This window comes from Crocodylus siamensis, chromosome 11 (genome assembly GCF_052110815.1).
Source record: "Crocodylus siamensis isolate JL-2025a chromosome 11, ASM5211081v1, whole genome shotgun sequence".
Lineage (NCBI taxonomy): Eukaryota > Metazoa > Chordata > Crocodylia > Crocodylidae > Crocodylus > Crocodylus siamensis.
In genome coordinates this window covers 21293320-21306147 of record NC_143405.1, presented here as the reverse complement: position 1 = coordinate 21306147, position 12828 = coordinate 21293320, and the positions used below count along the sequence as shown (strand labels likewise).

At 46.8% G+C, this 12828-nt stretch overlaps 1 protein-coding gene across 1 annotated transcript in view; it reads left to right on the top strand.

Moving 5' to 3' along the window:
• GRM2 (glutamate metabotropic receptor 2) overlaps positions 1-12828 on the top strand; it is a 38122-nt gene that overhangs the window by 15614 nt on the left and 9680 nt on the right. The window contains exon 2 of the mRNA XM_090021403.1: positions 7979-8816. Within this exon, the coding sequence (XP_089877529.1) occupies positions 7979-8816 (838 nt within the window). The remainder of the gene's footprint in view (positions 1-7978; positions 8817-12828) is intronic.

Sequence of the window (12828 nt, the reverse complement as noted above, 5' to 3'; positions counted from 1 at the left end):
AGGCTAATACCCATCTACCTTGAGGCAATATTGTGAGGCTTAATAACTTAGTTCAGTGGTTCTCAACCTTTACACATACAAGGCTTCCCTTGTTAGACTGGAGGAACTTCTTAGAAAATGTGGGCTTGTAGCTTTCACTTGTTTCTTGACTGCAGAAAATACTAAAGCAATTCTTCTGTTGCAAAGAGCACAGAGACCCCCAACACATACTATGATTTAAATTTGCAATCTCTGGGTTTATTTTGTGAATCATGTGTTAGGTGGTTGCACACCTAACAGTGCTAATATTGTGCGGCACCTCATGGCACAATATGATCTCAAAGTACCTTAGGGTGTTGCTTACCCTGCCTGCGAAACACTGACTTTGTTATTGAAAAGCACTTAGAAAATTAATATGTTCCCACACATTGCCTGCAGTGGACCCTTCAAGCATTGCAACAGAATCAAGTTATTGGCCCCCAAGATTCAGAGAACAGAATGTGAAATAAGAAGAGAGAAATTAAAAAAAAATGAAGAAACTGGAAGTTCAGCTTTCAGAGAGCCCTAATGGTTCAGGAAGGGAGGAGTGAAGACAGCTTCAGCATATCACTGAAAGTAACAGGCATATGTGACCTTCATCCTGACAGGGAACATGGTAGAACTAGTAGGGGAGGGCTGACAGGTTAGACTGCTGACTTGTTACCATCAGATCTGTTGTAGGGGAGGGCTTGGCTGGGAAAAGGTTTATTGCTCTGGAAGATATTTTGAAAAGACTTAGTATGAAGATAATGTAGCCTCCCTCTGGAGGTTTTTAATATGGGAGAACATGTAGGAATTAAAGGCTCCAATTGGGTGAATGAGAAACTGTTTTTTATTACCCAGGACCAGGTGCCAGTCAAAGCTTTCCAGCCCCCAGTTTCCCACATGCCATTCCTTTGAGATGGCTCAGGTTTCCTGAAAAGAGACCGTAAAAATAGCACAGTAGGTGGGGAGTCCACAGTAACTGTCCACAACAAGAAACAGAATCTTACAAATTGCACACACTTGTGTATGCCCATCGCATGCAAAAATATAGGTACATAATCTCTATGTACAATTGTAGTGCTTGTGTACACAGTTGTCACAGCTACATGGTCAAATGGTCAGGTAGACATTTACCTGGCCGTTTGTGCATGCAGTTGCTGTAACTAATGACATCCATTCACAGGAAGGGTAAATGCAATTGTGTATGAGATATTACCAGGATACAGGACCTAATTTGCTTCATTAACAAGTCAAAAGATTATGCTTTTCAAACTCAGTCTGGACCTGAAATTTCAACTGGCTGCTTTGTCCAGTCATCCCACCTAACAATGTTTTTGTAACTGGGATTTGTAATAGGACAAGTGAAGGTGCATGAAACACAGCAGAATCCAACACAATCCATCACAGAGTCCCAGTAGCATCTGGCCTTTACCTACTTTGTCCAATAAGATCCTAGAATCCTAAAATAGACGAGTCACAAAATGTACCCCCATCATGACCTTGCACTAAGGATATAGAAACATAGTAAATTTGGACTAGAACAGATTTCAAGAGGTCATCTAGTCCAACCCCCTGCTCGAAACAGGACCATGCCCAACTAGATCATCCCAGACAAGGCTTTGTCTAGCTGGGTTTTAAAAACCTCCACGGATGGAAATTCCACCACCTCGCTGGGTAACCTGTTCCAGTGTTTTACTGCCCTCCTAGTGAGAAAGTTTTTCCTAATATCTAATGTCAACTTCCCTTCCTGCAACTTGAGACTATTGGTCCTTGCTCTGTCATCTGTCACCACTGAAAACAATCTAACTCCATCCTCTTTGGAACCCCTCTTCAGGTAGTTGAAGGCTGCTATTAAATTCCCCCTCAGTCTTCTCTTCTCCATACTAAATAAGCCCAGTTCCCTCAGCCTCTCTTCATAAATCATGACCCCCAGCCCCCTAACCATTTTTATTGTCCTCTGCTGGACTCCCTCCAATTCGTCTATATCCTTTTGGTAGTGGGGAATCCAAAACTGGACACAGTACTCCAGATGTGGTCTCACCAGTGCTCAATAGAGAGGAATAATCACTTCTTTTGATCTGCTGGCAACACTGCTACCAATGCAGCCCAGTATGCTGTTAGCCTTATTGGCAACAAGGGCACACTGCTGGTTTATATTCAGTTTAGTGTCCATTGTAACCTCTAGGTCCTTTTCTGCAGAGCTGCTGCCCAGCCAGCCTGCCCCAAGTCTGTACCAGCGCATGTGATTGTTCTGTCCTAAGTGCAGGACTTCACAGTTGTCCTTATTGAACCTTATGAGATTTCTTCTAGCCCTATCTTCCAATTTGTTGAGGTCTCTCTGAATCCTAGCCCTACCCTCCAGTGTATCTACTACTCCCCCCAGCTTGATGTCATCTGCAAACTTGCTGAGGGTGCACTCTGTGCCATCTTCCAGATCATTAATGAAGTTACTGAACAAAACCAGCCTCAGGACCAACTGCTGGGACACTCCACTTGATACTGGCTGCCAACTAGACATTGAGCTATTGATTACTTTAAGCCCAATAATCCAGTCAGTTTTCTATCAACCTTACAGTCCATTCATCCAACCCATACTTCCTTAGCTTGCTTGCAAGAATATTGTGGGAGACCATATCAAAAGCTTGGCTAAAGTCAAGGTATACCATGTTTACTGCTCTTCCCACATCCACAGAGCCAATCATCTTATTATAGAAAGCAATCAGGTTGGTCGGGCATGACTTGCCCTTGGTGAATCCATGCTGACTGTTCCTGATCACCTTCTTCTCCAAGTGCTTAGAAATGGATTCCTTGATGACTGCTCCATAATTTCTATAGGGGCTGAGGTGAGGCTGACCAGTCTGTAGTTTTCTGGATCCTCCTTCTCCCCTTTCTTAAACATGCACACTATATTACCACTTTTCCAATCATCCAGGAGCTCTCCTGACTGCCACGAGTTTTCAAAGATAATGGCCAGAGTCTCTGCAGTTACATCACCCAACTCCCTTAGCACCCTTGGGTGCCTCATGTCTGGCCCCTTGGACTTGTACATGTCCAGGTTTTCTAAATAGACACTAACCTGAGGTGAAAGAGGCATTGAGTACTTCAGTCTTTTCCACATCATCTATCACTAGGTTGCCTCCTGCATTTAGTAAGGGACCCACACTTTCCCTGATCTTCCTCTTGTTGCCGACATATTTGTAGAAACCCTCCTTGTTACCCTTTACATCTCTTGCTAGCTGCTACTCCAATTGTACTTTGGCCTTTCCTGATTTCACCCTGCATACCCAAGCAATACTCTTATGCTCCTACCTAGTTGTTTGTCCAAGCTTCCACTTCTTGTAAGCTTTCTTTTTGTGTTTTATCTCACTGAAAAGCTCCCCGCTAAGCCAAGCTGGTCTTCTGCCATACTTGCTAGTCTTCCTGTGCATCAGGATTGTTTGTTCCCGCACACTCAGTAAGGTTTCTTTAAAATACAACCAGGTCTCCTAGACTCCTGTCCCCCTAAGACTGGCCGCCCAGAGGATCCTGCCTATTAGTTCCCTGAGTGAATCAGAGTTTGCTTTTCTGAAGTCCAGTGTCCTTACTCTGCTGCTCTCCTTCCTTTGTTTCCTTATTCATGAACTCAATCCTCCCACGGTCCCTGCTGCCCAAGTTGCCATTCACTACTGCATCCCCCACCAATTCTTCCCTGTTTGTCAGCACAGCCCCTAGTTGGCCTCTCCAACACTTGCACCAGGAAGTTGTCCCCAACAGTCTACAAAAACTTACTTGCTTGTCCATGCGCTGCTGTATTGCCCTCCCTGCAGATGTTAGGGTGACTGAAGTCCCCAGTGAGGACCATGGCCTGTGATTGGGAAACTTCTCCTAGCTGTTTGAAGAAAGCCTCATCCACCACTTCCTCTGGGTCTGGTGGTCTATAGCACACACCCACCAGGACATCACCCTTGTTGGTCTCCCCTCTGACCCTAACCCAGAGACTCTCACCAGGCCTGTCTCCAGTTTCATACTGGAGCTCTGAGCAATCGTATGGCTCTTTTATATAAAGTTCGACTCCTCCTCCTCTTCTCCCCTGCCTGTCCTTCCTGAATGGTTTATACCCATCCATGACAGTGCTCCAGCCATGCGAGCTCCCACCAAGTCTCTGTTATTCCAATCACATCATAGTGCCGTGACTGTGCAAGGACTTCCATTTCTTCCTGCCTTTTTCCCAGGCTCTGTGCATTTGTGTACAGATGTGAGGTAACTAGCTGATTGCCCTACTTCCTCAGGAAGAATGAGAGCACCTCCCCTGTTGCCCCCTCCAGCTTGTGCTTTCTCCAAGTCACCCACTTCCCCAATTACCTCAGGGCTTTGGTTTCCATCCCCTGCCAAACTTAGTTTAAAGTCCTCCTCACTAGGTTAGCAAGCCTGTCTGTGAAGATGCTCTTCCCTCTCTCTGTCAGGCGGATCCTGGCTCTTCCCTGCAATCCCTCTTCTTGGAACAATATCCCCTGGTCAAAGAAGCCAAAGCTCTGCTGGCGACACCATCTGTGCAGCCATGCATTGATCTGAAGGATGTATCCACTCCTACCTGGACCCTTCCTCTTGACTGGAAGGATTGAAGAGAATACCATCTGCCCTCCTCAGCCTTGCACCCAGAGTCCTGGAGTCACTTTTGATCTGCTCAGAATCACCCCAGGCAGTATCCTTGGAGCTCACATGGATGAGCAACATGGGGTAGTAGTCAGATGCCGGATGAGTCTTGGTTATCCTTCTGTGACATCTTGGGCTCTGTGGCAAGCAGCAGACCTCCTGAGACAACAGATCAGGCCAGGAGATGGATGCCTCTGTCCCCCACAGAAGGGAGTCTCCAACCAACACTATGAGTTGCTTCCTCTTGGTGGCAGTGGTCTCAATCCTCCCAACCCTGGGGAGGCCTGGCCTGGCCTGGGCTCTTCCACCAAAAGAAGGTGCTGCTGCTCTTCTATTGCTAGGACTCCAGGCAAACTGCTGCAGGTGGAGGTGAAGATTTCTGCTTGCTGCCAGACGTCACAAGCTTCCAACTTCCACCTTCCTGGGAGTCCATGTCCTCTTCCTTCTCTGGTGCTGTCTCTGGTAATCCTACCTCTGCAATCTTAGAGGTCTTCTCTAACATTGGATCAATGAAGTCCTCACGATGGAGGATGCTTTGGAGCCTTGCTACCTCCTGTAGCTGTCTTCCCTGCTCCCTGAGGGACACAACCAGGAGGCGCCACTCACATCACAGGCACTCCCCACCTGGCCAGCACTGGAAGGAACCTGCAAGCTGCAGTCTCCACAACACCAAGCCAGGACCTGGGTGGAAGACTTGATGGTGAGTGTTTCTCCCGGGACAGACATGTCACAGGTGCAAGCAGAAGAGGATCTGGCAGTGGTTCTGGTACTGCAACATCCTCCAGCCATTTTCTCTGGGTCCCTTAACCCATCACCTCTCTTCCTGACCCTCGTTCTGAGTAGGTCTTCCCTAGCAACTCCCCTCTAAACTGGCCTGTTCACTGCTCCTTGATCCTAAAAGGTTCTCTTTTCCCTGCTTGCTCTGAGCAAACTTATAGTGAAGAAAGGTGACAGAGACTTTCCAGTCAAACTCCCTAGCAGACTTCCCCTCGCTCAGGGCCAGATTAATGCGTAGGCAAGCTAGGCACATGCCTAGGGCCCTGAGTTACAGGGGGGACAGAGGGGGATGGGTTGCTAGTCCTTCCCTCCACGGCATTGGTATGAATGACCCTGTCCTCCTCCCTTCCCTTTCCCTCCCCTCTGTTGGCCTCACTGCTACTGCGGCTGCTTCCTAGGAGCAGCTCTGAGCCCTGCTTCCCACAGGCGGCAGCGCTGCGGTGGGAAAGGGGGTCTCGACCAGCTCAGGGCCTGGTCAAACAAACAAACAGCCCATGAGTTTGTTTGCCGAGGCCCACTAAAGGGTTAATCTGGCCCTGCCCTCACTTGAGACTCTAGTTAAGCAACAGGGCCTAAGTACTGGTAACTCAGGGGCAGGCAAAATGCAACCTGCAGGCCAGATGCAGCCCACCAGGCCGTTCTATCCGGCCTGCGGGACCCCTAAAAAATTAATATTTATCTGCCCCTGGCTGTCTGTCATGTGGCCCTCAATGGCTTGCCAAAACTCGGTAAGCAGCTGTCGGCCCAAAATACTTGCCCATCCCTGGTCTAACTGCTGAGTTTTAGCTACTTACATGAAATATATGCAGGTTAGCTACTCTTAATTAAAGAAATAGTTTATCTTAAAGGCTTTCCTTCAAAGAGGGGGATGGCAAACTGACCTGCAGACTACCCTGTTCGCAGTCCCTGTTTGCTCACCCCCTGGCCAGGTGGGGAGTCTCCTTTTATACCCGGGTGGACCTGGACTGGCTCCACCCCCTAGTTAGAGCATTTGTCAGAGTGGGCAGCAATGAGGACACTCAGCTAGCAGCAATCCCAGCTGCTCAGAGCACACACCCAAAGACACGGCCGCGCAAACAAACACTCAGCAAGCCAAACACACAGACAGCCCTGGCTTGCTTACCTTCCTGGAGCAGGATCTCGCGCTGAGTCCTTCCTCTTCCCTTTCTCAGTGAACTGCTGTTTCCTCTCCCTGTTCATTTGCATGATAATATTGTATCATGATACTAAGTTGCCATATTTTGCTGGGGCCAGAGGCCTAAGATGATGGACATGTGGAAGGTTTTACACATTTCAGGTGACAGCCTTCTTCCCAAAGTGGGGCAGGACCCTCGGGCCATGTACTCAGCACCTCTGTTGCCATATAAACTAATACAATGGGACAATGCAGAGGGTCTTGGACCTTCCTGGCCCTTCCCTGGGAGTGGTGCTTCCCTGTGGGCACTGAGGGCCAGAAGCTATCCCATCTCTTAGGTGCACAGGTGGATTCAGGTGCCTGAGTGCGGTTCTGCTCTACCTGCTCAAATCCCTGAAAACCTGATTATGCCAAAGGTGGGTGGAGCTCCCTCGTCTTCCTCTTCCCTGCTGTTTTTTTGTCACTCAGACCTAAGGGTCAGATGATGGCATGTTACAAAAATAGAGGCATTCATGGCTTTTCAGGTGGAATAGACTCACACTTAGATAACTAATAGGTGGAATAAAATCTGGCCTGTAGAAGTGTAAGTCAGACATCACTGCTGCGATTGTTTTTCAGAGCGAAGAGCTAGAGACTCCTGTTTCTGTTCAAGCCAGAAATCATGACAGTCTGTGAGAAGACCCACTGAATTATAAGGGCACTTTTTAAAGTCACTCTTCAGAGCTAAACTGCATTTGAAAGGGAGGACTTTGTCTGATGCCCTGGCAGACATGATATGCCGGGATATAGCTATATTTCCAGTAAGTGCTTGAGAAGAAGTGTCTCTGATTACCAGAATGAGAAAGAGCCCTAGGGCAGAACCCAGTGCAAAAGTTAGCAAAGGAGTCATAGACTTTTAATAAATGATCGATAAGTTGTTATAAACGGTTATAGAGGGAAACAGACCAGTAAGTTTTTCTGACCTTGGCTTATAAACAACTGTTGCACCTTATGAGGATGTGCTGATAACCACCAATAACACCTCATGTTACGGCATACCTCTGACATTGGCAATCCTTTGCTTACAAGCCTTTTATAAATGTACCTTGAAGATAAAGTGCAGCCAAAGAAGCTGTATTTGTCTATCTGTCTCATTCCTAATGCATGGATTAATGCTATGCAATTTGGGCACAGGGATCTTCAGATGAATGTTGTCAACAGCGTACAGCACTGTAACTGTTAGAGCTGAGAGGGGCTCAGATAAAGACCTTCAGGGGCGAGCTTCCTCCCCTCCAGCCATCCAGGAGAGCTGGGCTGTTCCTCATGGATGGTAATGATCTCTCCAGCAAACAGGGGCAGGACATACATTATCTCTCCGTCTCCCTCCCCCCACCCCGCATCCTATGCACACCTTGTAATTTCACTCATTCCCTCCTCTCATTTTCAATCTAGGTGGCCAACCTGCTGCGACTCTTCCAGATCCCACAGGTCAGCTATGCCTCCACCAGTGCCAAGCTCAGCGACAAGTCTCGCTATGACTACTTTGCCCGTACTGTTCCACCAGACTTCTACCAGGCCAAGGCCATGTCGGAGATCCTGCGCTTCTTCAACTGGACCTATGTCTCCACAGTGGCCTCAGAGGGTGACTACGGTGAGACAGGCATTGAGGCTTTTGAGCAGGAAGCCCGTGCTCGCAATATCTGCATTGCCACCTCTGAAAAGGTGGGCCGCTCTATGAACAAGAAGACCTTTGATGGGGTGATCAAGGCCCTGCTGCAGAAGCCCAGTGCAAAGGTGGTGGTGCTCTTCACCAGGAGTGAAGATGCCCGGGAGCTGCTGGCAGCCGCACAGAGGATCAATGTCTCCTTCACATGGGTGGCCAGTGATGGCTGGGGTGCCCTAGAGAGCGTGGTGGCTGGAAGTGAGCCAGTGGCAGAGGGAGCTATCACCATTGAACTAGCAGCCTACCCCATAAAGGAGTTTGCCATCTACTTCCGTAATCTTGACCCCTACAACAACAGCCGCAACCCCTGGTTCCGGGAGTTCTGGGAACACAAGTTTCAGTGCAGTTTCCACACCCAGGACTGCAGCCGGCACTCCCTGAAGACAGGCAAATTTGAGCAGGAATCCAAGATCATGTTTGTGGTCAATGCAGTCTATGCCATGGCCCACTCCCTCCATAACATGCACCAGGCGCTATGCCCCAATGCCACCAAGCTGTGTGATTCCATGAAGCCCGTCAATGGCAAGAGGTTCTACAAGGACTTCATGCTCAATGTCAAGTTTGATGGTAAGGCCCTGGCATAGATGAGGATTTGTAGTTGAGCGGAAGGGCTTGGGTGAAAGGGCAGGGAGGTGGAGGGAGAGGGAGATTTGACTGGTCAATCAAAGCTGGGGAAATTTCAGCCGTTTGTGTCTGCACCAGCCAACCCAAATTGGAATCTCATGTGGATGAACAAACTGGGCTTGGGATCTCTACAGGATGCTTCCTCCCATCCTGGCCCCACCCAGAGAATCCTGCGGCCTCAGAATGAATACCCTTTTCCTTTCTCAAGAAGGCAAATGGGGCAATGATAATACTGCAAACATGATACAGCTTGTATCTAGACATGGGCAGATCTGGAATTTGGAAATGGGGCGTGCAGATGATGAGGTGCATCATCACACGTAAAACAACACATATTATTCTTTAGTTAAGAATAAACTGGAAGCTTTGCTAATATGTTAAGAGCCTAGGGCTGTACTGTTCAGTTTAAGATGGAAACAAAAACAAATGTAATTTCATTGGAATGAGTTAAAACAGTCTGAAGGGCTGTGTAGTTAGAACTTCATTGCCAGGAGCAGTTAACAGACAGCAGAACAAAGGATAGCTTGACTTGTGGAACATCAAGACTATTAAAAAGAAGAGGTGGGTGTTAACAACTTTGGAATGAAGAATATAGAAGGGATCAGGTAGATTATAAAGAGCCATGAAGACAAGTGACTCCCTTAGCAGTGCCTGACTTGAAATGCTTTAAAACCAGACAGTTGGTTTTAAACATTGGTTGACCAGGAATCAAACAGGTGCAAGTGCACCAGTGCACCTGTCCCCCCAAACCCAGACTTCTGACTGGTTGTGGTTAGAAGCTGGACCTCTTTGGGAATGAGTCTTTCCCCTTCTTCCAGAATGACTGGGTAAGTTGTGCATTTGAAGCCATTTTCTTCAGTGAACCCCCTGCTGTTCCAGCACACCACCTCCATTATTACTTTTAGGGGCAGATCCAGGAACAATTGCACCACCCTTTCATTCCTAATCCAGACCTTATAAAAACCAGCTACCTGGTAGAAGCAGTGACCTTTCAGGCAGCATTGGGGGAGTCAAATGACTTCATGCCTCAATATAATCTTGATTGCTGCGAATCTCCCTTCACTTCACAAATGTTAACATCCTCTCTCCTTTTTAATGGTCTTGATGTTCTACAATTCAAATTATCCCTTCTTCTGCAATGTTGCTCTCTGTTAACCATTCCTAGTAATGTCTCTCTTCTGTTTCCCAGCCCTACAGACTGTTTTTAGCTCTAGCCATAAATCTTACTTCAGGTGTGGTAATATTAATTCAGATGTAGAAATGATTGACAGTGAAGTATTGGAGGCAATATCAGGATGCTCAGGAAGACTAGATTTTGTTTTGTGAATCTGGATAAGAGGTGCACATTTAACTATAATGACGACAGGACTAATGAAACCACTTCTTTTGACTATTTTCACCTACGTTGTGCTTTATAAATTTAATATATAATCTAACAAATAAGAGCACATTCCAATAAAATTATGTTTGTTTTTGCTTTGATCATAAATTGAATAGTGTAGTGGTAGCCCCCTAGCATATTAGTAAAGTTTCTAGTTTCCCTTTAAATGAAGATGAATATTGGTTGTGTTAAATGTGACGATGTGCCACACCATCTACACCCTGCCTCCCCTTTTCAAAATCCTAGATCCACTCACAATTACTTTAATAACCTAACTCTTAACATTCAGCACTGAAATATTGGAGAAGAATGATCACATGTTCCACATCAATCCTGCCCTTCTTCTGAAGCATCTATACAACCAGCTAGGACAGGCATGCCTGGAGAATTGACTGGTTGTGTCTCTTCTTCCTTATATTTAGCATTCTCGTCAGGGAGATAGTGTTCAGATACAAGTCAAAGCAATTTAGAGTAGTTCAGAGTCTTTTTCTGGTGAGGCGATATAGTGCTGACCCCATGTGCGGCTAACTGATACCCCAGGTGTATAGCTCCTCGGAGACTCTTCAGGCACATGCTCTGAGCTCTGAAACATTTGCTCCCCTGGTTTTAGATACCACAGAAGCAAGGCTGAGTCAGTGTCTTCCAAGCTGCATCCTTCTTTGCATCCTGGGTTTATTCCAGCTGCCTGTGAGTAATTAAAAGTCATGCACTCTACAGGAATGACTTGCTGCTGAGAATTGCATTGTGCTAAAATGGATCAGTTCACTAGAGGAATGTGCCTTTGAGGTGCTCTACAGACCAAGGACTTCCTTCCTTCCTTCCAAGTGACTGGTAGATAAGATCATAACTTCTCGCTGATGTAGCGCTGCTGGCCAACTCCACTGTGTGGGTGCAGCTCTGTACACAAGAGGGCTTCTGCCAGCTTAACTTACGTTGTTCAAGGGGAGCAGAGCAGGCAGACAGTCCTCTTTCACTGCCAAGTTGTCTCGCCACTAGGGGCTCTGCCTGACATACTGTTGCTTGCATAACTATAGTGGCAGCTGCTCCAAAAAGTAGGTAAGTTTTGAGGTAATCTGTCTCTCCAGCCAGTTCAGAGACCAAGGGGTTAGGCTTGTCTGAAAGCTTAGCATGGCTTCCACTGGGGAGGGGACACATTTATCTCTAGACATATTATCCCATACAACATTCTGAGTCTATCTGGGCCTGAATTTCAGTTGGCTCAAAGTCCTTCTAGACTGCCGTGCCAGCCTTAAAATGGGCAGAAACAGTGCCCTGAGAGCCCTCTCCCAGCAAGAACCTCCCTTTGGGATCTACAGCAGCTCTGCTCCCGGAGCAGACTGGGAGCTGAGCACACTGCTCTCTGTCTACTCTCTGCTCCCCATAGCCCAGCTTCATGTCAATGGAGCTACTATCCGGTGTAACATGAACATAGTTCATCTCCCAACAACCTTGTGAAGAGCACCTTGCTGGAGGTGCTATCATTGAGTACCTGGCTATAAAATCAGCTCCCAACAAGTCATCTGAGAGGCCATGTAGATGGAGCTATTGCCAGTTTGCTTATATTTGGTTTCATATATGAATAGGGTGACCATATGTCCCAGCTTAGCTGGGACAGTCCCAGATTTCAAAGGCTGGTCCTGGCTGGCTATAGAGTATTTAATGAGAGTCCTGGAAATGCAGGGGAGCAGGGTGCAGTCTGGCTGGGAGTTGGTGTAACATGGACTGCCTTGCTTGCCTATCTGGCATGCTGCCCCCCCACCCCGACATGTAAGGAGGGTGGGAGGGAGGAAAGGGCAGAGGGAATATCCCAGATAAATGTCCCAGATGTCCCAATTTCCTTAAGGTCAGCCTATATATGAGCTTCCTGGGGATGCCAGGCTGCTATTGGAGAAGTCAGTACTTCTTGGATGAATGTACTTTATCATAGATTTCATTAGGAAGGAATCTCTGGGAGAAAAATGCAGTAGTTTTCATGACATGTTTTAAGCCAGACTGAAATATTAACAGAAGCTGGGGAATGGGTTGACCATCAGGTTAAAAGCGGGTATTTAGGCAAAAAGAAATATAATGTTAGGAAGACACCAGGCTTCGTATACCTGATCTCAGCAGTAGTACAACCACTGAGCAATCAGTGCAACATCCAAGGCAGAAAAGTGTGAATTATGTGGGGGGGAAATCCATGAATATTTGCTCAAATTCAACCTGACTTTGGATGCAGTCATGTTCATGATGCTCTCATGTTTCCTTTCTAGTAACATCTGAGCACTCCTTTACAAGCACAAATACTCACAGTAAGCACATATTAGCTTGAATGCAGGAGGAGTCACTGAAAATGAATTCCAGATGGTATACTGAGTTGTAAAATTCACAATTTGCAATTCACACTGTGTTGGTTAATTACACAAGGCATGTGGCATTAATTATGTTCCCTGATTGGACAGTTTATGTAACTGACCAACAGAGCGTGAATTAAGAATATTTAAATAACTATACATCTCACAAGTCATGCTGTAATCAAAGTACAGCCTCATAAATTAGTAGGACAACTTAACAGATTGAAGATTTGATTATAAT